Below are 27,928 nucleotides of genomic sequence, written 5' to 3' on the forward strand. Positions count from 1 at the left end.
AAGTTCTTTAATAGTCACTTACCTACCTATAAGGTTTACGATCTATATGAGCTTTACTATCTATACATTAGATAGTTCTCTAAGTCCTCTAAACATAATTAATTAATTTACTTCTTTAAAAAGCTATTTATCTTAAATTCTTCTTAATATTTTAATTTTAAACTCTTTTATAAAAAAGATTTTCTAAATAATTAGCGAACTTTATCTTTATAAGTAGTCTTATTATCTTTTAGAGTTAAATCGATATTTACGCGAATTTTAATTATTAATCTCGAATTTCTATTTAGTCGTATTCTTTACTCTTTAATATTAACTTTAGTAATTCTTAATATAGTATCTTATTAAGATATAGTCGTAAAGAGCTTAAATCTTCGATAAATAAATTATCTTCCCGCGGTCGCTAATTATAATAGAGTACTTTAGGGTTCGACGTATACATATAATAACGTATAGAGGCCTATCCGGTAGATCGGGAATCGAGAACGCGTTTTTAGTTAATACTAATAAGATAACACCACCACCAACACCACCTAGAGAGGTAGCGGCTAAAGTAACGAACGCCTAGCACAGCGGTAGCATCGAGAAACAGGATAGGACTAATGAAAACACTCAGGAATTAGGTAGATAGCGCTAAAAAGCCATGAAATTCATGATACTCTGCTTAAACTGTTCAATCTATAATGAATGGCACACTGCCAGCACTATAGACTGTTCCGCACCCCCTTCTCTGCCAGCCTATTTAGGTTTGATATATGACCTAATAGATCTCTGCCTGCCACCGCTCTACCAGCCCAGTACAGCTCATTACAGCACAGCCACCTCGCCTTGTTACAATATAATTATACTAGTCGTTTAAACTAGTACTAACTAAGATTATATTATATTAAAATTAAAGTAGATACATATAAAATATAAGATTTCGAACTAAATCTTAAATTATTAGCTTAATAGCGTTAATATTCACTAAGTTAAAGACTTAGCGAGTTATCCGCTTTTAGCGTAAACCTTATTTCCGAAATAGAAAAGACCTTTTTAAATTTAATAATATTATATAATAAGTATATTATAAAAGTTACTAAAAATAGATGGTCTATAAGGGCTCATAGCCTAGATATAAGAGCTGTGAGCGACTGTGAGCGACTGTGGGCTCCCTGGGCTCCCTGGGTATACAAGAATACCGTGAGTCGCGGGAAAAATTGCTGATGGAGTAGAGAGGGAGGTGAGAGAGCGCTGTAGAAGTAGGCCGAAGGCGAAGGGAAGTAGAAGGGAGCGGACGAGGGAGCGAGTCGACTAAATAGTGGTTAGCGGGAGAGCAAAGCGGCGGGTTATTAGTCAGCCGAGTGGGCGCGAAGGACGATTGTTTGGGGATTATATATATATACATGCCACGCCCATTATGTCAGCTCTGCATCTATGGAGCATGAAGCAACAGGCCATCTCCATCGACAGTCGGTGCACTATCCAATCAGTCAGTAGCCGATTATCTCCCGCCCTTTCCAAAAAAGATCAGGATCACGTTTCCTTCCACTTTCCCACCAACAATATAGAACTCCCACGTCCTTTTCATTTCGATTCTTGTTTGATACTTACCCTCGACTGGAATCGGATATGACGTGAGCACCGTCAAGCTCTCTCGCACAGTTTAGCGAAGCCTTTACAGCCTCCAAACCTCGTCGTTCACCCTGTACGGATATCACTGCGACAAGGTTATCACTTATGGCTCGAATAAACAGCGGCGAGAGGCCCAAGGTTCGCTGGGACGCGGATGAAAGCTACGACCGTAACAAGCGGCTTCAATGGCGGCCGTTGGTCTTCCTGGCCGCCGCCGTCGCGCTAGGCATTGCACTCAAAGATGGCCTTCGCCGACCCGACTTGTTCTTACTCTCTTTGGTCCCCTCCTCCCTCCTGTCGTTGGATCACCGCGTCACTAGGATTATGGCCGTAACGCCTCTAATGGGTTAGTCAACAATTTACCTAGTAGGGAGGATGCTACTGAGAGGTACGAGTTTCAACTGACCGAGACGCCCACAACCAGACGGACACGATGATTTAGCATGGAGTGTACGCTCTCACTTCCACAATCACATATACGACCCAGACTTCTCGTCCAAATTCGGGGATGGCGGGATGCCGGACCATTCGGATCTGCCCCGGCTGAAGAAGGGCAAGCAGGGCGGATTCTTTTGGAGCTGCTTCGTTGAATGTCCGGCCAACAATTTCGACTTTTCCAACACAAACTACGCTCCTAGTAAGTTCTGTCCCCCAATGGCAAAGGCAATGACCTCTCCTTACCATGTGTGCAGCTGTCATCGATGCGCTAGCGCAAATGGACCTCATACATCGCTTGCAGGCCGCCCACACAGACATATTCTCTCCTGCCACCCTTGACAGTAGTGCAGCCCTCACAGCATTCAGACGCCATGGGAAGTTGCTCTCCCCAATTGGGCTTGAAGGGCTCCATATGATTGGTAGGCATGCCTCGATGCTCCGCCTTTTCCACAGACTCGGTACAAAATATGCTACGTTGACGTGGAATTGCCATAATGCTTTTGCAGACGCGGCGCAGGTTACGGTTGTTGATGACTCGCTTGATCTGAGCGCTGCTAGACCTGCAAACCCATACTGGGATGGGCTGAGTACTCTAGGTACCAAGATCATCCGTGAGATGAATCGTCTCGGCATGATTGTAATGGCACATGATTCCATGGTGAACTCGCTCTGACCACGGCGTCTAGGTTGACCTGTCCCACACCCATCCGGCGACAATGCACGACGTCCTGGCGGGTAACAAGACTAAATCGTTTCCTGGGAGCCAAGCGCCGGTCATCTTCTCTCACTCGTCAGCATACGCACTGTGTCCTCACCCACGCAATGTGCCCGACCATATCCTTCCACTGGTCAAGCAGACCGGTTCTGTTGTCATGGTGACTTTTGTTCCAGAATTCATCTCCTGTGTCAATTCGACTATTCCTGGTGGCTTACCGACGTTCTATCCCGCCAACTCGACGCTTGAACACGTTGCCGAGCATATAATGTACGTCGGCAATAAGATTGGCTTTGAGCATGTTGGGATAGGGAGCGACTTTGATGGGACCAAGAGCACGCCAAGAGGGCTCGAGGATGTGAGCAAGTTTCCCGATCTACTGAAGGAGCTTTTGAGACGAGGATTGAGCGATGAGCAAGTTGGGGCGATTACAGGAGGGAATCTCTTGCGCGTGTGGAAGAGGGTGGAGGAGGTGGGAAGGGAGATGCAGGGCGAGGGGGTAATGCCACTGGAAGACGACATTTGAAGAGAATGAAAAGGAGAGACATCTGTCAGTTGTGTACCCAGTACGCGGTCAACCAAGAGTACAAGTATAACATAGCCAACATAGCATGCTAGGTGCCCAAGGTGTGGCCTGAGGCATAACTGTCAACTGAGCGTGGATCATTTTCGGCCTCACTAGTTGCCCAGCCCATGCTCAAAGAAGAAGCATCTCTCGAGCCACCGCAGCCGCGCAACCCTTCATCCACCAAACCAAAGACGATGTGATGAGCTGATGTTCGCGCATTGTTCCTGCATTACGGCATTTCTAATTTTAATCTCTTGAGCGCTGGTCGCATATATTTGAACAACCTCTCCCATATTGTCTGTCTGTCTCTTCCCCATTTTCCTCTACAGAGCTGAGCTCGTCGACGTTTTGGATCTTACTGCCATTGGTCTTGGGACGAAATGGACACCATTACGCCTCAACAGCGGCAAAAGATCCTGCGCGTGCTGTTTATCTCTCTGCTTCTCGACCTTGTGAGCTGATCCAGGCAAAAAAACATATCCAACAATGTCCCAGGCTAACAGACGCTTTACTAGATCTCATTTACCTTCATCCTTCCTCTGTTCCCATCCCTGCTGACCTTCTATCGCGGACTCGAAACACACCCTTTCTCGGCCCTGAACCGCATCCTCCACTACCTCAATGCGTACAAGTCATCCTTCGCCGTGCCTATCAACGAGAAATACGACATCGTCCTGCTCGGAGGCGCGCTGGGCTCGCTGTTCTCGCTGTTGCAGGCCATTGCGTCCCCCATTATAGGCCGTGCGTCGGATAAATATGGGCGAAGAACAGCGCTGCTATGGAGTATGTGTGGCAACATTGCGAGCGTGGCGCTTTGGTGCGTCGCCGTGGACTTCCGCACCTTTCTGCTCAGCCGCATCGTGGGAGGATTGAGTGAAGGGAATGTCCAGCTGGCGACGGCCATTGCGACGGATATCAGTACAGAGGAGCAAAGGGGGTCGACGATGGCCCTTGTGGGCGCGTGCTTTAGTGTTGCGTTTACCTTTGGTCCGGCCATGGGGGCTGCGCTCGCAAGCATTACCACCGTCATCGCCAACCCATTTGCGACAGCCGCGGGGGTTTCCCTGCTATTGATTGTCCTGGAGACTCTCTACCTCTATCTCCAGCTTCCAGAGACCAGACCAGTGAAGACTGCGGCGTCCGAGTCCAAGGCTGCGAAGTCCGGCTCGACGACCTTGGAACATACGAACCACCCGATGGTTTTAAACATTATCCATTTGCTCTTCCTCCTCCCCTTTTCCGGAATGGAATTCTCCCTGCCCTTCTTGATCACCTCTGTCATCTTCCCGGACCATCCGTCCCCGTCGAAAATCAACGGCCGATTACTGGGGTTTGTCGGCTTGATCGCCTCGATGCTTCAGGGGTCAATTGTGCGTCGCCTCCCTCCACTGACGGTGGTAAAATTGGGTGTCGTCTCCAGCACTTTGGCTTTCTTCCTGCTCTCTCGTATAGACAGCATGACTGGCTTGTACTGCGCGGGCGCATTACTTGCGGTCACCTCGGCCACGGTTGTGACGGGGTTGAACAGTCTGGGCAGCTTTGAGGCGAAAGAGAGCAACAGAGGAGAAGTCTTGGGAGCGCTACGGAGCTGGGGCCAGTTTGGAAGAGCCCTGGGGCCCGTTGTGTTTTGCAGTCTGTTTTGGTGGGCTGGTCGTGAGACGGCCTATATGATAGGCGGCACTGCTATGTTGGGTACCACTGTCTTGGTTTTCACCATGTTGAAGGCCCCGAAAATTGAAAAGAAAAAATCATGATGTGACCGACGCTGGAAATACAATGGTTGGGTGGGAATGGGATGTAAAATGATACAAAAAGATCCAGAATGATAGATGAAGAGCTCAACTGTTTGTGTGGTTCAACTCTCGACTTTCCTGCTCCGAGCTGCGGCGTCTTCACGCACAAATTTTGACTTCACATCTTACGTTCTCCTGCTGACCTCGAGTTGTCAGTCTTTTCACTCACTCCCTCGAAAACATCAATCTAGTTGGCATCTGCGTGCTGCCGAACTTCATCACGTTCACTCTCTCACTTCGCGCTCCCTCGAAACGGCATTATCGACAGTCTCTTGAGTCGACTTAGTCCGCTCATTCTACACACAATCTTGAGAGTCCGTCTGAACTATTACTTATCCGGCAATCTAGACATATCCGATATGAGTGTCAGCTGCTCATCACAATATCGAAATCTCGGGCTCCTAGCCGCGTAAAAGTGCTGGGAAATCGTGCGTACCTGTTGCGTCCCGCTTGGTTCACGACGTCTGGAAAAGATTATGGCTGACGCTGTCGATCTGAAGAAACCGTAACCCACTACCAACCAACCTGATGTCGAGTGAGAGCGAGTAGTATCAACTCGAGTTTGCGCGTCTAGTCGAGCGACTCCGCTGCCACGGAGATCGATGCCCTTTCCCCGCGTGTTGTCCGTCGTCCGCAACGCCACCGCGAACACAAAGAACTTTGCAATAAAAGGACCCTCCAGACACTCCCCCGCCAGCCAAAGCACACGACGTGACCATTGCTAGGCTACATCAAGCATGTGCCGTGCTGAAAATCCCTCTTCGCGCGGAGGAATTTGCGCAACAACTGTTTCGGCATGTTTTCAAGCCCATCTCTCTGCCGCGGACCTTTGGGGACAAGCACGAGGCGGGCATTGCCGCTTGCATCTGGGCCTCTTGTTCTGAACACAAGCTCACAATCGGCAAAGAAAATATCTGCCTAGCGGCCAGCGCCAAGGTAGAGCACTTCCTGGTTGCACTTGGACAGCTGCAAAAATCATATGCAAGGTTCAGGGACCGATATTTCAGGGGAAAACTTCGCGCAAAAGCAGAAGCAAAAGGTGCCATCTACGGTCACAATGCTAGACGGAGAAGGAGAATATGTGGCAGGGATGTAACTGGGGAGCTGAGAATCCGCATCTTCCTCGCGGCCAGTCAGATGTGATGGCTAGCGGAGCCCAAAAACTCGTGGTTAACGTCCGCCAGCTCTCGGTGATGAGCCCTCATTGCACAGACTTTGTTGCGGTGCGGTCGCAGGCGCAGGGTGTGTTTGTGCAGATGGAGAGACAGTTGTTGAATGCCAGGGTGCGCGTCACCCGGCAGAGGACATAAGTGGGTTGAGGTGCGGATCTCGACTGCTTTGTTGATGGTTGTGGTTGCGGTGGAAAAAGTTTGATGTGTGGAAATAGTCAACAGCAGAAGTTTGTTCCTTGAAGCCAGGTGCTCAGGTCCTCAGACCCTCAAAGCTCGTCAAAAAGGTGTGATGAGTGTGCTCTGCTCATTACCGAAATCGCCTTTATGCCTTCATCTTCACCACACAGCATTGCTGTCATTTACAGCAACGAGGAGGAGCAGCTTCGAATCGGGCCTTCTGCTTCCAGTGTCGTTTGCGTGCATCAGATCAACTACATCAACCACATATCTGTCGCACTGTGTATATCACTTCACTCATGGACGCTACCCAACATGATTGAGAGATTTCACCCTGCCGCAGGACTGCGTCCATCACCTGGTAAGCAAGCCCTCCATCCAACGTTTCGAAACCGCCCTACTGCCTTCTTCATGAACTGCTTTGGTTGCCCGCGTCGACATCATCATGTTTTTTGACATCCTGAGGCAGTCGTCGCTCTCATTACACCAGAACTGGAACCCGACACAACCGCGCCTTCCTTATAAGAAACCTCGACTACACTCTCCGTTCCTTCAGCCACGGAAAAGATTCGCGCGCCTGCACATACGGTGCCTTCATCTCCAAGCTCGCTCACTCCCACGCGCCTCTCCATCGATACAGAGGTCCAGTGGCGGTGTTTTCCTGGCAAAGACTGGATTCCAAGCAAGGACCAACTCGATTCGAACCGCCGTTAAACACGAAAATCCCACCGTTAATGAATCCCGTATACAACGCTTTCAAACGATCCCTCAAGCGCAGCTGAGACGATTCAGAACTCGGTTGACGGCCACCAGGAAGTCGCAGTCCAGGTATCCGGCCAAACTGCAATGCCCGAATGAGCAGTAACAAACACTGCTTCCCTGATCTTGCCGTCACACATCCGCTCCCTCTTATACCAACCTGACAAGTGAGCGTCCTTTTCGGCTGTGACTGCTTTTACATGGCGAAACGTGTATTTTCTGGGTGGAGAGAAAAGTTGGCGAAGGCGTATCTGCGCTACAGGCTGAAGAAGCGCATGAAGGAACTGCGCAAGGTGCGGGAAGCCAAGCAGAAGAAGGAAGAGAGTCTCGCGATTCGTCGGCGCATACAGAGGTCCGTAGAGAGGATCGTCAAGGGTCACAGTGATGAAGATAGGAGGAAAGTCAAGGAGAAATATCATGCAAGGCAGAAAAAGTGGGAGAAGATGACCGGATTCAAATACGACCCAGTCTGGGAAGAACATGATTATGGGAACTGGGACTTTGGGCTTGCGGGTCCGAATGGTGAAAGAGAGGTCAATAGTTTGGATTTGATGGATTGAAGTATTGGCTGTGACAAGGCTCAAATTCCCTCTCCAGTCTTTCGACACAGACTCTTCATGTCTCATCTCAGAGGTCATCACCACTGACACACCGTCCGCCTAGGCTGCTTCGGGGTTTAACTCGTTGGATAGTGCTGGAATGAGAGAGGATGCCTCTTCATTTCAGGTAGACGCCCACATGTTTTGCGTGTGTCCAGATCCACGCTCTGGCTCGTCTTCTGCTGTTGTTTCTCGGTTTTATTCCCACTGTTTGAAGTGATAGCTCCGATGTGAAACTGTACGCGCCTCTTAGGGCTTGTTGAGGCATGCTCGACGTCTATGGAGTTTCCATACCAGCAGCAAGACAGAGGTCGAGTTAGTTATCGCGAGGCTGCGCGAGACCAAAAGGGGGTTTTGCGGGGAAAAGTAGCTCCCTGTACGCAGTATCCAGGACGCGTCATATCGGTTTCCCGGCGACAACGGCATGGTGGCAGTTGTGCTGACTGATTGATTGATTGATTCAGTAAGGCTTGAAGGAAAAGTCGCCAAAGTCGAGATTGGACACTGCGAACACGAGCATTAAAAATCAGCAAAGGAAACCCATGACGTCTTTTGATCTCTTCCGGATACACATAAGGAGGGAGGGAGGGGGGAGGGAGGGGGGAGGGAGGGGGAAAGGGGCAAATGACTTTGTCTCAACATACTCTGTTCAAAAGCACCATAGGCTTCGTCGAAGTGCTCGTTGGCGTGGGAGAGCATCCTGTCGTTGTGGCAGAGCGATTCGAACTGCAGGTACGAAACGACAGGTTGGTCGGGAAACTCGTCGGCGCGGCGGGCATCAAAGTCCAGAGCCGCAAGGGTCACGGCGCCGCGTCCTGCCGCCGCGCTCGGTGTCTCCATGCCCACTTGAAAAGGAGTCAGCTTGGAGGATATCATGCTTGTTTCCCCGTGTCCAGGCCCGCGGGGATAGTCAGCGCTGTCCTGTGTTTGCCTCTCGGCGAGCGTCGGGCCCAGCCGATCCTTAGTTATGCCTGTGTCGGGCGGTCGCAAAGCATTGTCCATCTCGCGCTGCATCGTCTTCTTGTAGAGCCTCGTCAGCATCTGGTCTGTGTGCTGGGCGATCTTGCTCTCATCCTTGATGGCTCTGCAGGCGGCAATGATCCTCAGCACCCCGGCCTTCGCCTCGCCAGCCATCTGGCTGTACGGCTGACACGTCGGCGCGATGCACAGGATGACTCCGGCCGTGAAGAGGTGCATGAGCACAAACGACTGAGCTAGATGGCCCTCGAACTCGTTCACTGGGACCCGCGACATCCGCAGCGCCGCCCGGACCGAAGTGCCCAGGGAATCGGGAATGTCGTCCAGACCGATCTTGACATTGCTTTCCCTCGGAGATATGGAGATTCGGAGTTTCAGCAGCGGCCGGTGTGCCCACACTCGCGCCGCGTCGTACAACAGCTGCAGAATGAAGCCTTGCAAGCCGATTTTCCTCCTCACACTGTGCTCTTCCGCACTGCACTGGTCGAGTTCAAGGACGTTCCACGGATCGTCCGCCGGCCATCGCGAGGACTTGAAGACCGCCGGCAGATTCTCGTGCCACTGCTTCAACATGAGTTCCGTGGTATTGACGACTTGAATAAGCGCCTTGAGATCCTGGACGGAGACTGGGCTCTGGAGTTGCAGGACCCTGAAGCTCTGCAGGGTTTGGCGGATGATATCGTAAAGCTCAAACTTGAGCGTGTGGTAAGTCAGAAATGTCACCGGTCCGCAGGGTTCCTGCAAGACCGGCAGAGCCGCTGTCCCCTCTGGCAGGTCGGTGTCGTCCAAGTCTGCAAGCTTCTTGAATTGAGCAAATGCGGGATCAAGACTCGCTGGGCGCCCGAATATCATTGAAGAGAACTGGTCCGACACGACTAAATGATTCCAACATCGATTGCTCACTTCCCGGGCAACCTCGTCCGTGTTTCGTGCTTTGTCGCAATGCAGAGCCAGTGCATACGCTGTTCGTGTGGAAACACCGGACACGTTCCAGGCAAAGGTCGATGACCCAAAATATACATGGTAAATGGTCAGCAACATGCAAATCTGAAACACCTCGATGCGCGACTCCAGCATCAGTTCGTAAAAGCGCGATCCGATTTGCGACATTAGGTCCGAGACAAGTGACTCGGCCGTCACCGAGTAGGATTCCAGCAGGTGATGGCCTTTCCACGTCTTGTCGTGTTCGACACAGCGTAATCCAACGGCCGCGACTGTCGCCACGAGGAGCACATCGCACAGCTCATCGCGTCTCCACGCAGATCGTCGGAGGATGTTTTGAGTCCGAATTGCGAACGACGGCTGGTGGAAGAGCATGATGTACCAATTCACTCGGTCGAAATAGGCGTCCACCGCGACCTGGAGGATTGTCTGCGAGGGCAAGGGCGTCAAAATACAGCCGAAAGACTGCGGATCTGTGGTTGAGTGTCCGGCATCGCCAGGGATGGCGCCGCTGGCCGGCGAGTCGCTGTCGTCGTCTTCCCCGAGGAGGATCTTTGCGAAACCCATCGACGAGTCGTTGGCGCCAAACTGCTGGCTCTCCTCGGGACTGGTCCTCGTTATATCCGCCATGTCTAGACTGGCACCGTCGAAGGGAGCGGGACCCGCGGGGTGCGTGATATCATTCAGCGCGCTGCAGCTGGTATCTCTCCGTCCCTGCGGGGCGCCATGTTGGATATAACCTGAAGCGGCCGATGTCGATGGCACCGTCACTTTCGGGCGACGGGGTACATCCGAGTGAACAGATCTCTTGCGCTTTAGCGGAGAATCCTGTGCTGATGACTGCGGCTCGCATGCGACGCCGGCTCTGACGCATAGTATACATGGCTTCTCAACATCACACTACATTTTTTAGTTTTGATTTTGCTTAGTATTTGCTCATCACGAAGGTTGCGCGGTGGGGGAGACACAGAGGGATAGATATGCAGATACCTTGAGCTTTTGCCGGCGACAGCGGTCGCACGCCCATGCAAGCCTGCTAGAGCGCTGTGTGTGATCCATAGACTGAGTGGTGACTTCTCTAGTGGCTTGCGAGATGCCTGACTGAGTGCTTTTCGGTTTCTAAATGGGTTGACGTCGATAAAGGACGTCGATGATTTCTGAAAGCAAGCTTTCTCAGCCTGGTGGCCTGACCGCGAGCCGATCCGCTTGCAATCGGGGCAACTCCCACGAAATTGCCAACTGCTACCGACTACCAAGTGGCCTCGTCCTCGCTAAGATGGATTGGTGGCGAACCGAGGTCGCCATGCAGAGTGCGGGGATGTGGATGCAGAACGGAATATGGAGGCAGTACTGGATGCTCGAATGTTAGACTTTGGGATTTCCCCCTCTGTTATAGACTAATAGTCAGCCACGGTGACATCTGTCTTTCTTGGACAGCCACCGCACCTATCACTGGGAAATATCTGTCGGGTCCTTATATCGAAGGATCGGGCAGAAAGACGGGTTCTGCTACTACATCGCTGAAAATATTGGGCCATTACTGAGCGCGCCATTCGCAGCAACAGTGTTTGCATTTTCCAGAACCCGACTGCAGTCCCAGACCAATCTGGACCTTCGGCCTCTGATCTTACGTATACGGTCCTGTGGCGGCCTCGCGGAAAATGGCTTTGATGTGCCCAGATTCAGCCTTGTCATGTTGCGCTACCGGGTCGTTGCAGAGCTGACTCCGAAAGTGCGCCATGCAACACGTTCCTTTCTTATCGGAAATCCTAATATGCGGCGGTAAAGGTAGCAAGGTATGAGCATGCGGCTATCACGGCCTTCGGGTTCGCAATCGTGGTAGGTTGTTTGCTCATTTGATCCCGCAGCACGTCCTCACCGCAAAGAATTCCACGATCGGCAGTTGAGGCTTCAGTTCGACATGCTTGTTAAGTCGCGTCCGATATAGTTAAGTTCTCAACCTAGTCCAATGATCGACTAGATAGTCATGGGCACACGCCAGGATACATTCCGCTGGGGCTATGGAGAGTTCGCCTGGAGCTTAAGTGGAGTGACATGTCCGGTGGACGCGGATGAAGCACACCTGGAGATGCGTCTCCCCGCATTCATCCCTGATTTGATGCTGCCTTGGGATGTGCTAAGCATGTTCTGCTCGACGCTGTCAGGGCCTAGTGTCAAAATTCTTCGTCCTGGGAAATGTGCCGTAAGAAGACATGTTCACGAAAGTAGGTACGTGTGAAAGACCGAGTCTGGCAAAGAGTGATTGAACTGGCGAAATATCATCCTGTTGACCAGTCTTGCTACTTAGACTGTCGATGATGGCCTCATGACAATGCACACTTGAATAGATGGGATTGAGATTCTTGATTTGACTTGGTTTGGTTTGTGTAGATGAGAGAACAGCTTTGCCGCTCAACGCATTTGGGTGTTATGGCGGAGGTGCCAGAGCAATCTTGGTTGGATGGATGTCTGCAACAACGATGGTCGTTTCAGCCTCAGCAGGAGAATGCCAGGCATCGTGATGGTACCAGATTTGCTCTATGCCTATGTCTGGAGGCTCTTTGAGGCCCTCCAGATTCAGAATATGTGACCTGGGAAAATCATATTATTAAATGAAGCTTAGGATAGAAGCTTCTTTTTCAATACGGCATAGCCGTTGCACTAAACCAAATTGGGACAATGCGCCCCGCTACGTCATCATTTGCATTTCAGCACCATCGGCACTTTGTGAGCTTAGCCACCGAGCTGTTGACCCCCCTTGATCACCCTCTCAGATACATACTTCTTGCTATGAATCCATCTGCGTTTGTTCCGCATCTAGCGGGCAATGGGTCCGCTTCGACTTTGGCAGGAGTTTCACTTCCACCGGACGGATTGTTCTCCGCCGGAGAGTCTAGCCCTAATGAGGAAGGCTGAAGGTTCACCTCTCGCGTGCATGTATTGAAGGCTTCAATCTCTACTCCGTCTACACTTGGGGAAGCCACGAAGATACAAGCAACGAGATGGAGAAGGAAGCGAAATGCCGCTTCTGTCCAGCTTCCTCACCCCGCTCTGCCCCTTGCATCGAGCGACTACAAAGCCGGGGTAACACGCGTCCAAGAATTGTATAAAACCCCTTCCTGTCCAGTTCTGTTGTCTCTTGAACCGAGTCCAGGCTGTGGCGCTTTCCTTACGTCCATTCAGTACTGATTCAGGATCTCAAACAGTCGCTGACATGTTGTGTGTGGCAGTCTTGCTTCTTGCAAGCGCCCTCGGGAGTGCAGCTACTCCAGCTCCTTCCCTACCAACAGTGGACCTGGGCTATGAACTGCACCAGGCAACTTACAATGTGAGCAAGAAATGACCTCTGCCCAGAGTCTCCTTTGGCACAGATACTGATGACTCTCTAGGAGTCTGGACAATACTACAACTTCTCCAATGTGCGCTACGGTGCGCCTCCGCTCGGGAAGTTGCGCTTTTCTGCTCCTCAAGCTCCTAGTACGAATGGCACCAAGGTATTCAACAACGGATCTAGAGCTGTGACCTGCTTCCAGGTATTACCAGCCTGGGCGATTTATTCTGCAGACTGGATTGCCAATGGCACAGCTGCTTTTAATATCTCCGCAGGTTATCAGGTCCCCAAACTCGCTTCAACGCCACCATTTGATCCGACGGCCACGGAAGACTGTTTGTTCCTTGATGTGATGGTACCGCGAGCTATTTTTGAAGCGGCTGGTCAAGGCCCAGGGGCACCAGTGTAAGCAGATCTGATCGCGGAGAGGCTGCCCGGCCCAGCTGACAGCTTAATTAGAATGGTGTGGATTCACGGGGGAGGATATACGCTCGGATCTAAGACACTCTATAGCCCATCTGCTGCAGGGCTCATCAAGGCTAGCCAAAGTCAAGGCAGGAAGGGCATAATCTGGGTAGCAATGAACTATCGCCTTGGAGCTTTCGTATGCCCTGAGACCCGAATCTTCAAACCTGCCGTGTACTGATATTTACCGCCAGGGCTTTCTATCTGGTCCAACATTCCAAGAATCTGGAACAGCAAACGCAGGTCTTCACGATCAGCGCCTAGCGCTCGAATGGGTGCAGCAACACATCGCCAAGTTTGGCGGAAATCCGAACCAAGTGACAGTGATTGGAGAATCAGCTGGAGGCGGCAGCACGATGCACCAAATCACGGCATTTGGTGGCTTGCAGGGCAAGGTACCTTTTCAGCAAGCCATAGTCCAGAGTCCTGGGTTTCAGATGTCGCCTAGCGTTACATTGCAAGAAGCCATCTACAGCCACTTCTTGGCTATTGCAGGAATCAACACACTCGAAGACGCACGAAATCTGTCTACGGAAGCACTTGCACTCGCCAACTACAAGCTTGTTGGGGGGTCAAGCCCCTACGGCACATTCACTTTCAACCCTGTCGTTGACGGGGCCTTTGCCCCAGATCTCCCTGGCCAGCTTCTTCTTCACGGAGGGTTCGACAAATCTCTGAAGATTATGGCTGGCCATAACCTCAACGAAGGTCTCGGATTCATGGATCCTTTCGCCCAAAGTGAAACCGTCTTTGAAGCCGACCTTCGCATATACTTCCCCACCATTACCGACGCCACTGTCAACTACATCTCCCACACACTGTATCCGCCTGTCTTCGACGGTTCTGCTGGTTATACCACGCCCACAGGGCGAAGCGAGTTGATGATCACAGAGGCGTTCTTCACATGCAGTACCAACTTCTTGGCTCGCGCGTACAACAACAATGTGTTCAATTACATATTCAGTGTTCCACCAAGCCTTCACGGAGATGACATTTCATATACATACTACAATGGTCCAAACCCCTTGGTCAAGAATGACACGTTGGCGGTCATCATGCAGAGGTACTTCACGAACTTTGTCATGACGGGCAATCCGAATGCAGCAGGATTGCCGCCTTTCCCAACATATGGGGCGACTACCACAGTGCAAAACCTGAATCTGACGAAGATTGGGCCAATGAAGGACAACGCTGCAAATGAGAGGTGTATGTGGTGGCAAAAGGGACTGTATGCATGAGACTGTCGTTCGTACCTAGATGGTTAGTGCAATAGCATACCCAGCACCGAGTATATATTTTGGAGCCTGATCAACCACTGGTTGTCTTACAGCCTTGTTGGAATGTCGCCTGTCAATGCGGTTGGTGTTATTGTGCAGCATGCTTGAGCATGTTCACCTTTGATTAGGGGGAGACACCGAGAACAACTTCATCCGACCTCGCTTGTAAGGCTGACAAACCATCTCAGGGAAAAATATTGATCCGCGGAGATGGCACCGTGACGGAGTTCTTGCCAAGGTTTCCCACCCCCGGAGGAACGGAAAAACTACGGGCTGGCCGGTTAATCATTTTGGTCGTCACCCGACGTCGTCCTGTAAATCTCTCAATACATACCAACGAGGCTAGAGATGAAAATTATCACGCGTTTCTTTTGTCCGTGATTCTTTTTTCCTGCAGCCGCAAAATGGAGTGCAAACAGGACGATAAGACTCTGCTACTGGAAGTCCGTCTCCGGCGTGATTCGCGAAACGGCACACAAATTTACAAGTTAAGTATTCCACACAGTGATATCGATGTTTCTGAGGTGAGGATCGTTTCTTTCAATCTCTCTTCTCTATGACATCGTCATCATCACAGCTACGAAACGGCCACCTCGACAAATCTTCAATAAAATATGGAAACCCCCCTATCGACAGACGAAGAGCATCACGCCATGGACCTTGAAAAGGGTTTCTCTCCTTCTAGCCTACCATTGTCAACGAGATTCCGGCTATGGTTGACGTCTGACATTGACCCAAGATGGGCAGACACGATCCTTTTGGGTTGCTTCTTCGTGACAGGGATGGTTGACTCTGTCGCTTTCGATACTTGGAGCTGCTTTGTTGGCATGCAGACTGGTAAGAATTGGACTCTCTACATGGCTAGCCTTGGCACTGAAACTCATGCTCGTAGGTAATACCATTTTCGCCGGTCTCGGTGTCAGTGATCTGCCGGCAAACGTGCCAAAGCATACCTGGACGAAATCATTAATCGCCATCTTATCATTCTGTCTGGGTGCGCTTTTCTTCTCACGATACCATCGATACCTTGGCGGTCTCAAGCGATGGGTGATGGCCTCATCGTTCTTGATTCAAACGTCGTTCATGGTCTTGACTGCATCACTGATTTCTGGAGGGATTGTTGCGAAAACTGAAGAGACAGTGGTCGCTGACGGACGGGGGAGCTTCCCATGGCACGAATTGTGTCCCATTGCTTTGCTGGCTTTTCAGAGCGCGGGTCAAATTGTGGCGAGCAGGACCCTGAAATATAACGCATTGCCGACCGTGGTCTTGACGAGCCTGTTCTGTGACTTAATGAGTGATCCCGACCTATTCACGGCCGGGCTGCTTGAGGATCCGGACCGAAACAGGCGGGCGTTAGGGGCGGTGTCATTGTTTGGAGGCGCTGCCGTCTCCGGAGCCCTGCTTAAGACATCATTCCAATATGATGGAGCGTTGTGGGTTGCAACGGGTGTGAAGGGCGCAATGGTACTGGCATGGTTGGCATGGAGTGCCAGAAGGCCGCAGATACAGAGATGACCGAAAAGAATCAAGACCAGGCTCCCTTCCTATACGACTCGATGGTGCGTACCTCTCATCGACCTCGGTCTCTCCAAACGATTCTAAACACCAAAAACACAGGAAAGCTTACTTGAGGATCGAGCTACAAGTCTAAGGGACTCAGGTTTCTCTAAGCACATGACTCAGGATGCCCTGGCGTCTATGGAGTGAAAACAGCATCCGGCTCAGTTCCGGTACAGTCTCACTCATGCCGTGCGCATCACTACTCAACTGAAGCGCAGAGAAGCTCGGTCTAGGATCCGCTCTGAAAAACGCAGCAACCTGACTCCGTCGGCAGATGCATGTGTATGCATGGCATGCTTGAAGCGTGAAACTGCCTACCAAGTACAAACTGTGAGATCCCCGCATGGGGTGGGTGCATGGTCTTTGGGCTTCCATTGGAGGCATCGTTCAATCCTGAGTCGCGCTTACAGCCCTCCACATGGGAGCCGCAAACGTGTCAGCCCCGAAGATGCACAAAAGTTTCCTTGAGAAACCAGACTATATTTCGTCATAACATTCTTGAAAAGAGGAGCTTGTCAACAATTAGCGATGGCCTTGTCCTCAAAATCAGGTTCCTGGCATTCGTTCGCGTCTCACCACTTTGGAATTTTGGCGGAAAATTCTGGGTCGAAGGACTTCATGTAAGCGGTGTCGTCCCGCTTGCGAAGCCCACAGTCAAGATACTGCCGGTGAAGCCGTGCTAATTTGTCTCTGTCGAGTTCGACACCTAACCCGGGCGTGGTGGGTACAACCACGCCGCCGTCCACCCACTTCAGAGCGCCATCAACAATGACGTCCTCATCGCGCCGCTTCCATGGCCAATGAGTGTCGCAGGCATAGTCAAGATTTGGAGTCGCGGACGCCAGATGCGTCATGGCGGCAAGTGAGATGCCCAAATGGCTGTTCGAATGCATGGAGAGCCGCATCCCCCACGTCGCGCAGATGGCTGCTAGTATTTGAGACTTGCGCAGGCCGCCCCAAAAGTGGTGATCGGACAAGATCACCTGGACAGCGTTGTGTGATATGCTGGGAGGGAGGTGAGTGAAGGCGACCACGGCCATATTCGTAGCCAGGGGCATCCGAGCCTCCTTTGCGACAGCGGCCATGCCTTCAATTCCTGGGGCTGGGTCCTCCAAGTACTCGACAATACCTTCCAGCTCCTTCGCGACCCATTTGGAGGTTTCAACCGTCCACGCAGCATTCGGATCCAGCCTCAGTGGCATACCAGGAAATGCTGCACGAAGGGCTCTGACAGCTTCGACCTCCTGAGCCGGTGGCAAAACACCGCCCTTGAGTTTTATTGCCTGGAACCCATATTCATTTATAATCTTCTGGGCTTGCCTGACCAGACCGGCCGGATCGAGGGCCGGGCCATATTCATCGTCTGGGTCTTCTGGATGTCCTCCCCACTTGTAGAAGAGGTATGCCGAGTATTGGACCTTCTCTCTCACGCGGCCACCAAGTAAATCGCTCACGGGGACCCCTGCCAACTTGCCTTGGATATCGAGACATGCAACTTCAAAGGGGGAGAAGACCTTGTCAGCAACAGATGCCGTGGTGACCATGCCGGCCATACCATCGCCACCCGTGCCGGCATCGTCTGTCAGAGACTCGACACACGTCTGGAAAAGAGCATTTGTGTCGTACACCGAGAGACCTTTGATTTGCTCGGCCACTCTTTGCAGGCGGTCCAGGTGCGTTGAGTCGCCGTATGACTCGCCCAGTCCGTAGGTTCCATCCGTTGTGACGACCTCGACAATGCTGCGCAATGCAAATGGTTCGTGCACTCCGACGCTGTTCAGCAAAGGCATGTCATGGAACGCCACCGGCGTGACGATTACAATCTCGATTCTGTTTCTTTGCGACATGTTTATAATTCCCAAAATGAGGGATTATGGACAAGCCAGCCTAGAGGCGGAGATGGAGGAGGCTGCAAGCAGTGGCAAAGAGCTGAAAATCAGAATCCACGGGACTGATTGATTCCCTTCTCGGTGTGAAATGTTCCCCCGTCCCTTGATTGCGTGTCCCGACGGAGGTAGACCGATCTTGGCCGATCCACCGACCTTTGCGTGTATGGGTAAGGTAGTTGACAAACATGGGGCCCCGCATGGGCTGGCCCGAAGAGCGCGAGAGCGGTATCGGCAGCCGGATACAGAGTACCGAAGCTAGTTGACTAGACATATCTCCAGCGCCAATGATATTCAGAGATCTTGCCTCTATTGAACCTGCGGGGTATTTTAGCGCCTTGGCAGCCATTGCCAGTTCAAGGCTATATACCCGGCGCAGACAATCGCTCTACATACCTAGCAAGTTCACGTGGTGCAACATTCTGCCCATCTTAAGTAGGGTTGCCTAGCATGCAAAAGGATGGACTTATATCACTAAAGGTTGAAGTCAACCACGCCTCTTCCGGCCGCTTCACCCTTTCTGATCCTTTCCACGGCTTCTGGGAGTCGGTCAATTGAATATACCGTGTGATCACCGGAGAGTTTGCCGGCCGCGGCGTATTGAAGGGCCGTGGCAATGTCAGCTCTACTGCCCACCATGGAACCGCGCACAGTCAGTCCTTGAGTGATGAATTTGACGGGCGAAGCCCCGATACTGAGCTCTTTGTTGTGCGCTAGTTGTATTTTTGTTCAGCCTCGTTTAAGCCGGGAGAGGAGAGACAGCCACTTACGGAGCCCTATACACGATACAACAGCACCGACGCGTGTACCAGTGTACGGAATTGCGGACGGATAGGAGTTGCCTGCTGTCACGAACACTCCATGTGCTCCGATTCCATCCGCGATCTTGATCGCCTCCGCAACCGGGTCATCGACACGTTTGAAATCGACGAAGGCTTTCGCCCCTCGAGACATGGCCAGCTTCTCCTTCTCGTCTCCCGTGTCCACGACAATAGGTTTAAGTCCCATTGCGACTGCCAGCTGCACGCCTTGAATGCCCACTCCTCCACCTCCACCCAGGAAAACAGCCCAATTGTTCACCTTGAGTCCCGCCAGACGTAAGGAGCGATACATTGTTCCCGCCGAGCACATGATGGGTGCGGCGGCGTAATCGTCCACTCCGTCAGGAATCCTTTGTGTATAATGCGCAGGGGAAGTGACATATCTATTTCATAGATTAGCAGTTCTTGAAGCTAAGGGTGAATTTGGAGATCAAGTACTGTTGATATGTCCTATTGAACGTTAGCATTGACTCGGGGACACTTTACTCAGAAAAGAGTAAACTTACCCTGTTTTATGGAGACCACAGAGCACAGATTTTCGACAGTAAGACTCCTTATCATCCAGGCACAGGTCACAGTCGCCGCAAACTGACCATCTCGGCTTCATCCCCGCCCGATCGCCTGTCTTCCAGTTCTTCACATTGGAGCCTACTTTGACGACAACGCCGGCGCCCTCGTGGCCGGGAGATCGCACACCGAACGTCGACATGGGTGGAGTACCCAGGTCACCCATTGCGAAATGCAGATCGGAAAAGCAGATGCCGGTTACGTTGAGCTTGATCAATACTTCGTCTGGGCCTAAAATAATGACGATTCTGGTTAGGACCAAGGTGGATGGAGGGAACAGAACTGTGTCTCGTATGAGAAGATCATCAGGTGCTCCCTTACCTGGCTCTGGGACCGGAACCATCTGAACCTCAATATGGAAATCGGGGCCTTCATTGACCACGACGCCCGCCTTACACTCTTTTGGTATATCGAAGACAATCTCGCTTTGATCAACCGTGTTGTTGACATCGGGCCGAAATAAATATGACATGGTAAGGTTTGGTAATGATGACGGTGGTCCTTGAAATCTCTGGAACTGTCCGGAGATATCGATGGCCTCAGCAGTGCTTTCTTTTGGTATCTCAACCCGATGTTGATCCCTGGCATTGATCGTATATAAGAGAAAGCCGCATGTCGTCTACTGCCAACAGCCGGAATCGATTCTCCGAAACAACCATCTTAAGTGGAGATGATACTTTCCAGCACGCCCTATAATATTGCGCTGAAATATATCATCGGTTCAGCTAAAAGGGGCTTGTGGGGAGATCGATTTGAGTTTGTCAGTCGCAATTACGCAGAGTTGTCACCCCTGGTGCCCCTAGTTTTGAAGCCTTGTCGTTGCCTTTATAAAACTCGCGTGCGGCCCAGCTTCAATGTGCCGCTAATATCATGAGCCACCCCTTCCTCCCTCTCATCTTCGCCTTTAGCCTTTACCATAACCTTCTCTTGAGTTCCTGGGTGCGATCACCGCAAGCTTTTCAGGTACGTTGTCACAGCCTCACCCCGCTTCCCCACTCCCAGGGACCTTCGCCCCGGCTAGGGGGCTGCCTAAGTACAAGTAGTAGGAAATTGATCCCCGGCGCCCTGCTAGAATCACTCCCGAGACAGCCGAGCACATTTTGACCACCTATTGCGAAAACTAACAATAGAAGAAGACGAAGCGCACTGGCGCCCAAGGATTGTACCTACTGGCTGCCTTACTCTGTTTCGCTGGCCAGCCTGGCCTCGACCGGGGCCTTGCTTGTACGAAGTATCCACCCCCGAGTCTTTTTTCGCAGCCATCCATATACTTAGCCCGCTTACGGGCTGACTAAGGAAAGGTTAAACAGTATATAGCCAGCTCAGGTCGGACATTTCGAATCCGAACCCTTTCGAAATGATAAGTGGAAGGGCTTCCGTTCCCACACCAGAGTCGTTCGCGAGAGGATCTCTCAACACTAACCGTAACATGATTAGCTCAGTCGACATCTCTTACCACTTGGTCACAGCCATATATTCTACTTTTACTATTTCCTTTATCCAATGGCCTCAAGGTCTCGAGGACGTGGACAGATCCCGGATGACGTTCCTTGTTGGCATGGAGACATTCACCTTTTTACTACCTCCCACCTGGGGGATCGCACGATATTCCAAGACATCACGGATTATTGCACGGAACAGATCAAGAAAGGGTTCAAAGAGATGATTGCGGAAAATATATCTCGTCTTTCAGCAGGAAAGATCATTTATCAAGATGCCAGAGAAGATTTTGCTCTCCTCCGAAGCGCGTATCGTGCTGATATGAAACTTCGAAAGCCCTACGAGGAGCTTGAATGGAAAAGGAAAAGCATGGCTTAGATGAGTGAAGGAGATAAAGAGCGCACTCAGACCCCACCATCATAACCGGCAGCGACTCGCTAAGCCAGCCCTCAAGTATGCAAAAGGAACCAGGCAGTGATTTTATTTGTACGCAGCACCTTCTGCAGCTTGAACCAGTATCAAAATTTGTACCAGGGATGAGGTGAAAGGCGCGAGATTGCGTTATGAGATTGGTAGTTGTAGTCTTTCAAAATCGAATACCATCCAGTTACCATCCCTATACGCTCAAGTCGCCCTTTTCGCGAGACTCAGAGCTGGAACGTGCTCTTGTGGGAAGGCTAGACAAGGATTTATAAGTTGCTCGGGTTCAGACGATCATATTTGTTATAAAAGGGGCTCCTGTAGTTATATGACGTAGGTATCTGTGTAGCCATTGCCACACGCCCCTATTTCATTCAGCCTTGTTTCAGCACCAATCTAACAGGACGCCATCGCATTGCAGCATAGCGTCTATGGATCGTCATGAGTTGAGCCGATCATCTCACTTCCCGAAATCTATGTCCCAATCATTCTTCCTCGATTCCCATTAACCGGCGCTCCGCCACTTCTCTGATCTTGTCCTCCAGCACAGTCCTGCCCCATCTTCCGGCAACCTTGGCCGCAGCCTCGAGCATCTTGCCACTGCGGTCCTTGAGCAACCCCACAATCTCGAGAGCTTTCATACCCCTCTCTTCCCCTTCGCGACACTCCACCGCCAAAAGCTGCAGCAAAATCTTGTCTACCTCGACCTCCCGTCTCATAACCTCCGTCTTCTGCGAGTGGCCGGCCCTCTGTTCCAAACTCTGAACGTGGTCGTCAAGCAATCCCAAGATCACGGAGCTGCGGACAAATGCTTCTTCCAGCCTCGCTGCGGCGGCAGCATTGGATTCCTCCCTGTCGTCTTCCTCGACATCCCTGCTATCGTCCACTGGCCTGCAGACTGGGATATTGAACTCGAACTCTGTGAGCAAAGGTCGCGGGAAGTATGGAGTCTTATCTCCGCCTTTGAGGATAATGCAGTGGAACTTCTGGTCCGCCACGGCAACGGGCCAATATGTTTCTTCTTTCTTCCCATCCTTTAATCGATCCAGCAGCCTCGTGTCAAGCAGAGGCACCCATTTTGCTTGCCCCAATGTACGCCAGTGCAGAAGAGTCAAGAGCACACCATTGCTGTCGTAGATACACGGGTCTCCTGAATCGCTCCAGAAGAGATTCTTCAAAGTTACTTCCTCATCGTCCGAGTCCGGCGGAAGCGTGCCGAGCGCGAGGACATCTTCATTTTGACAACTCTCGTCTCGCCGCACATTGTCAATGCTGTAGTTAAGCTGTGTGCAGCCGTCAGCGCCGACAGGTCCATTTCCAACCGTCATGATATAATCACCCCACGCGGCACAAGTGACAGCTGGAGCACTCTTCATACGCCAAATCCGCACGGCCGTACCAAACAATGTCCATACCCGGACGTAGTTCTTATTAGTAACAGCTACAATGTATTTGCTGCTGAGAGCAATGCATGTTGCTTCTTCGCCGTCGGGCAAATTGATACGCATATCCGACCGCGTTGTCCAAGTTTCGTGGGGTCGGTAGAAGATGACAGCGGGCTGGCCATCTCGTGGAGGACAAGAGAACAACGTCCCCGTCTCGTCCAGGCATGCTTTGTCATATAGGAAGGGATCGGTAAAATGGAAGTCTCGGTACATTTCGCGGTCGTAAAATTCGACTGTAACCGTATGGTGGGTGTCTTGGTCAACCGTCCAGACAAAGCCAATCAAATTGAGACACAAGTATTTCCGGTTGCCCCTCCAAGGGGTGGCTCCTGGTTGAAACGGCTCATGTACCTGCGGTTGCCAGACATCCTGCCTATTCCGCTTTGGTAGAGGGTGCAATACGTCTCCAAGATGGCCGTTTGTCCTCTTCCCATTTTCATTGATGTATCCCGCACCATCGTCGTCTTCAATCCAATCGTATTCTTCTTCTGGTCCGAGGAGCTCGTCCAGACTATCAGGACTATGTGCTCGCTTTCCTTGACCACCGGTCAGTGGTTTCCGGCCATTTCCAACAGCGGCTTTCTCGAGAAGCGGATCGTGGAAGAAAGGAGCACCGACTTTGGGGCCTTTGAGCAGCTTGACATGGGCTTCGTCTCTGAGAAACTCAGGGATGATGAAGACTTCACCGTTGGATGTCGTCCAGTTAAAGATGTTCTCGCCGTGGTTCTGCCAGGCGACGTTAAGGATATTCGTATAGTTGAAACGTTTCAATGGCTTTTGTGTTTTCGTGTCCCAGATGATGAGATTATCTGAGTCTGACGAGGCCAACAAGGCACCATTTGGTGACCATGCCAGCGATGTTATCTCCGCAATGTGCTCTCCCGAGAATGTCCGTTGATGTGCACCGTCCTCAACCGAGACGACTTGAATATCTCTTGTTGCTGTTGCGCAGGCAAAAGCTCTTCCATCAGGATGCCAAACACAGCGGGAAGTAGCCGTTTCAGCTGTCTCGAGTCGAGGGATGACTCCGTCGATCGATCGGAATAACTTGGGCTCGGGGGAGATCATGTCGTAAATGTAGATAACGCCATCGGTGCAGGATGCGGCGAGATATTTCCCAGAATGGTCGTATGCCACATGTTTTATCGGCTTGGGATGATCACGTAGGATGGTCATTCGCTCGATATCGTTTCGGTTGACGACCTTGATTTCAAGCTCGCTAGGGAAGTCAGAGGTGTTTACATGGCACCAGGGTATATTGACCTACTCGCTGGAAACCGCCACCCATTCCTCGTCTGAGGAGAGCACAACGTCCCTGATAGGAAGGGTGGTTCTGACGAGCATCTGCTTGAAGTCCCCGGAAGGGACAGCGTATTCGCAGACTGTACCGTCTTCGCAGCCGAAAATCGCGTAGTCGTTCTGCTCCACGTCAGCCGGCTGCATCTCGCCAAATTCTCTTCCCCCAAGCGGTGCCATACTCCTGAAGCAACAGCAAATGTCTCTGCATGAGTCGAGGGTAGTAAGTCGGGCTCGCCATTGTCGTTGGTCCTAAAGGAACGGGCAAAGTCTCCAATGCCTGCCACGGTCAACCTCTGACCATCGGGAGAGTACTGAAGGTAGGTATGGCCTGGAGGTTGGGCAGGGCGGCCTGGGAACGGAGGTCTTTCTGGCATCTTGACTGTCTATGTCGAAACAATCTTCACTCACTCACAGTTGGCGGTGATTGGAGGTCATGGACATGAACTTTGCAATTATCTATTCGTGCAGTTTGAGACGCGCAGGACGCGTTCGACGCGTCTCGTCTCGACATCTTCCGAAGTTGAACCGGATCCCCACTGCACACCCCGCATTTTGCAGGACTGTGAGTGTTCGGGCTCGAGATGGAGGGCTCGTATGGAGAGGAGAACTCAAGTCAACAGATGACGGCGGGCATCTACCACACGAGGGAATACACAGGCTGATGAAGAGATGTGCGACACTGTCATTTACAGCCAATATTGACATTAATACAATATGCCGAAGTAAAATCTAGCTTCTTGTTCAAACATAAGACGGTTGAGTCTGAACAGATTCCAACCCATATGCTATGTGCACATATGACTGAATCTACACCAAAGAAGCGTCTTCGTTCTCGAGTAGTTGTCTTTTCTGCGATGAAATGCAGGAGAGAGCTGCAGTTTGGGATTTCCATCTTGCTTCACATAGGCTCACTGGGTGGGCAAAATGTGACTGGTCAAGGCGATGACTGTCTGCTAGCCTAGTTTCACGAAATCTGGTCGGAGCTGATTTCCTGTCTGGACCCTCAAAAAAAGCGCTTGACCTTCGCCGGGGCAAGGCGGGAGTGAAGGAGGCGTCGGACGAACCAGTCATCTAGCAGAGGACCCTTCCGCAAAGACAGAAGCCATAAACTGAACTTCCTTGTTGTTTTTTTGAGTCGGCGATTCTGCCATCTCCCAGGTTATTTCTAATAGGAACCACTGACCACAAGTGTGCCGGTTCTGCAGGGATCAACAGCTGGTATGACCAGGAAGTATGTGGAGCGACAATTAACCCATAGAACGGGCAATATGCAACACGGCAGTCCCCTGCCACCTCCAGTCCGGAAGGGCTGTCTCCGAGCAATGCTTGCGAGGCAGGAGACGCAACGGAAAAGGGGTATCTCTTCGGAACACCCTGGGTAACGATCGATCAGCGCACAGCGATAGATTGGAGGCATCACTGAAAGCGTGCGCGTCGAGTTTTAATCCGCCTAGCAGATTCACGAGATCTCGTCTCAAGTTTCCGGTGGCGTCGTCATGGCAGGCGGCTCGGAAGGTGGATAGAGACACTGCCGAACGTGGGATATGACATCTTGGACATATTCTCGGGCTTGAGGTAGCGCTCTATCCATGTGCATGAAGTGATGCGGCATGCCATTGAACCTCTTCAGGACGATCTTGTTGCCCGCCTCCTCAACTTTCTTTGCATATGCTTCAGCCTCGTCTCTCAGGGGATCGACCTCTGCCGTGGCCACATATGTAAAGGGGGCCAGGTTCTTGAAATCCGGAGCATTCATCGCATCGGCGAACCAGGAGATGTCTCGCTTCTGTTCCTTCGGCCTTGTTCCCGGGTGCTGGCTGGACAAAGACATCCATTTGAATGTGTCGAACCATTTCAATTTCTCCCAGTTGAGGAGAGGGGCAAACTCGGATTCTCTCATGCTCGGCCAAGGGCTCATGTCGGGTGTTGCATACTTCCTCACGTCGCTGATGGTGGGTGTCGCAACAATGACACCCTTGAGTTTGTCGCCGAAACCTCCGTCGCGGAACAAATGATTGAGGATGAGAGCGATAGTGGCGCCAGAAGATTCACCGCCGAAGGTCATGTTTGTCGAGTCGATGGAGAATGTTTTGTGATTGGCCAAGATGTGTGCGACGGCTGTGAGACTGTCCATAATCCCGATGGGAAAGGGATACTCGGGGATCAGTCGATATTCAACATCAATTACGCAGCAAGGGACAGAGGCGCAGATGTGGTGGCAGACGTGCGCATCGGTCTCGAGGTCACCTACGGCCCAGCCTGGACGAAGTGTCAGCAAGGACGGCCGTAAACATCATGTTGGATGGGCCGATCTACCTCCGCCGTGGAAATTGAAATGGACGGGCCACACTTTGCGTTGGCCGGGCTCTTCACCTGGTGGTACATAGACCCGCACATTGATGTCCCCCGGATATTTGTTCCAACCGGGCACTTGTGTTTCCCCAATGCCTCCTACTCCGGATGGCGGTGCCGCCGCATAGGAATATAAGGCTGAATAGTTCTGGCGCACCACCGTCAAGTCGGTGGATGAGGGAGGGTCGTTCGCGATGTAATCGTTGTAGAGTTTCACAAAGGCAGGGTCGAGCTTGTCAATCACGGAGGGGTGGATGGGATTGCGAAGAGGAACGGCGGGCGACTTTGTTGGCTCGTGCGGGAGAGCGTGGGCATCATGCATGCGGATATCATGGGTGGTGTTCATCTTGAAAGTCGCCGCCGCATGATCCAGTTGCACGGGTTGTCCTGTGGACCGTCTCGAGGGGATGCGCAAGAAGAGCTGGAATGGCGCAGCGAAGCAGAACGCTTTTTCGACTAAATGTCCATGATATGGAAGGATAGATACAAAGGGAAAGAATCACAAGATATAGAGCAGGTTCTCTGGGCGCATGACCGAGGGCAGTCGGGAAAAGGGTCTCGCTCACTCGCGTGTGTTCGCTGGGTGCACGCTGGGTGCACGCTGGGTGCTCAAGGGTGCTCAAGGGTGTTGCCAAAAGATGAGAAGAGCTGAGTATTTTTATGGATCTGAGATCGGAGTGATTGGGTGACGATGGTGGTTTCGGCTGAGGAAGCAGGGATGTGATTGGATTTGAAGTCCGTAGATGGTGAAGAGCGAGAATTGATGAGAGATGGGAGTAAAGGGTGGAGGGTGGAGGGTGGAGGGTGGATGGATAGGGATGGGGTGTGTGCTGGGCGCTCAGTAGGTGCGCAGGTGCGCAAGATGGGCAAGATGGGCAAGATGGGCAGCAGGATGGGCAGGATGGGCGAGTGGGCCGCCTGCTTCTGCCCCCTCTTCCACCCTTCACCCTCCCACCCGACTCTCCATCCTCAATCCTCCATCCTCCATCCATCCTCCCCCTCCCTTCCTACATGGGTATTATGCTTTGTGTCCTTGCGGATATCCTGCCCATGCCAAGTCGCCAAACTGTCAAACAGTCCGAAAAGGATGCAGCAGGACTGCCGTGTCTGACGCGGGACTTTCTCTCAACATGGATGTCGCAGCAAGTAAGATCCCAGCTAAGCGCCATCGAGACTGACTGTCAGACCCCTCGTCCATTTCTTCATTCCAAGGGATTTCCGCAGGAACTTTCCGCTTCGCACCATGGCCCCCTTCGTCATCCCATGGTTGGGATTGAAAGTCCCAAAGTCTCACAAAGAGTCAGTTGGTC

General features: G+C 51.7%; 9 protein-coding genes across 9 annotated transcripts; 4 read left to right on the forward strand and 5 right to left on the reverse strand.

Moving 5' to 3' along the window:
- Positions 1–1,716: 1,716 nt before the first annotated feature.
- Positions 1,717–3,290, forward strand: A1O5_06716 (membrane dipeptidase; the record flags this gene model as incomplete). Its single annotated transcript, XM_007747307.1, has 4 exons — positions 1,717–1,957; positions 2,036–2,248; positions 2,304–2,686; positions 2,736–3,290. The coding sequence occupies 4 exons, from the start codon at positions 1,717–1,719 to the stop codon at positions 3,288–3,290; spliced, it is 1,392 nt and encodes a 463-aa protein (XP_007745497.1).
- A 422-nt stretch (positions 3,291–3,712) lies between these two features.
- On the forward strand, positions 3,713–5,086 carry A1O5_06717 (uncharacterized protein; the record flags this gene model as incomplete). The annotated part of the gene is made up of 2 exons (XM_007747308.1): positions 3,713–3,784; positions 3,848–5,086. The coding sequence occupies 2 exons, from the start codon at positions 3,713–3,715 to the stop codon at positions 5,084–5,086; spliced, it is 1,311 nt and encodes a 436-aa protein (XP_007745498.1).
- Positions 5,087–8,292: 3,206 nt separating this feature from the next.
- Positions 8,293–10,382, reverse strand: A1O5_06718 (uncharacterized protein; the record flags this gene model as incomplete). The annotated part of the gene is made up of 2 exons (XM_007747309.1): positions 8,293–8,336; positions 8,477–10,382. 2 exons carry the CDS (start codon positions 10,380–10,382, stop codon positions 8,293–8,295), a joined length of 1,950 nt encoding a protein of 649 aa, XP_007745499.1.
- Positions 10,383–12,966: 2,584 nt separating this feature from the next.
- On the forward strand, positions 12,967–14,786 carry A1O5_06719 (uncharacterized protein; the record flags this gene model as incomplete). Its single annotated transcript, XM_007747310.1, has 4 exons — positions 12,967–13,080; positions 13,142–13,488; positions 13,543–13,687; positions 13,743–14,786. The coding sequence occupies 4 exons, from the start codon at positions 12,967–12,969 to the stop codon at positions 14,784–14,786; spliced, it is 1,650 nt and encodes a 549-aa protein (XP_007745500.1).
- Positions 14,787–15,707: 921 nt separating this feature from the next.
- Positions 15,708–16,343, forward strand: A1O5_06720 (uncharacterized protein; the record flags this gene model as incomplete). Its single annotated transcript, XM_007747311.1, has 1 exon — positions 15,708–16,343. The coding sequence occupies one exon, from the start codon at positions 15,708–15,710 to the stop codon at positions 16,341–16,343; it is 636 nt and encodes a 211-aa protein (XP_007745501.1).
- A 617-nt stretch (positions 16,344–16,960) lies between these two features.
- On the reverse strand, positions 16,961–18,235 carry A1O5_06721 (glucarate dehydratase; the record flags this gene model as incomplete). The annotated part of the gene is made up of 1 exon (XM_007747312.1): positions 16,961–18,235. One exon carries the CDS (start codon positions 18,233–18,235, stop codon positions 16,961–16,963), a length of 1,275 nt encoding a protein of 424 aa, XP_007745502.1.
- A 513-nt stretch (positions 18,236–18,748) lies between these two features.
- On the reverse strand, positions 18,749–20,134 carry A1O5_06722 (alcohol dehydrogenase; the record flags this gene model as incomplete). Its single annotated transcript, XM_007747313.1, has 5 exons — positions 18,749–18,987; positions 19,045–19,478; positions 19,534–19,545; positions 19,602–19,893; positions 19,984–20,134. 5 exons carry the CDS (start codon positions 20,132–20,134, stop codon positions 18,749–18,751), a joined length of 1,128 nt encoding a protein of 375 aa, XP_007745503.1.
- A 1,873-nt stretch (positions 20,135–22,007) lies between these two features.
- Positions 22,008–24,640, reverse strand: A1O5_06723 (chromosome transmission fidelity protein 4; the record flags this gene model as incomplete). Its single annotated transcript, XM_007747314.1, has 3 exons — positions 22,008–24,186; positions 24,235–24,386; positions 24,446–24,640. 3 exons carry the CDS (start codon positions 24,638–24,640, stop codon positions 22,008–22,010), a joined length of 2,526 nt encoding a protein of 841 aa, XP_007745504.1.
- A 1,100-nt stretch (positions 24,641–25,740) lies between these two features.
- A1O5_06724 (uncharacterized protein) lies at positions 25,741–26,964 on the reverse strand (the record flags this gene model as incomplete). Its single annotated transcript, XM_007747315.1, has 2 exons — positions 25,741–26,525; positions 26,583–26,964. The coding sequence occupies 2 exons, from the start codon at positions 26,962–26,964 to the stop codon at positions 25,741–25,743; spliced, it is 1,167 nt and encodes a 388-aa protein (XP_007745505.1).
- Between the last annotated feature and the right edge of the window lie 964 nt (positions 26,965–27,928).

This window comes from Cladophialophora psammophila (assembly GCF_000585535.1).
Source record: "Cladophialophora psammophila CBS 110553 chromosome Unknown aczJe-supercont1.10, whole genome shotgun sequence".
Classification (NCBI taxonomy): Eukaryota; Fungi; Ascomycota; class Eurotiomycetes; order Chaetothyriales; family Herpotrichiellaceae; genus Cladophialophora; species Cladophialophora psammophila.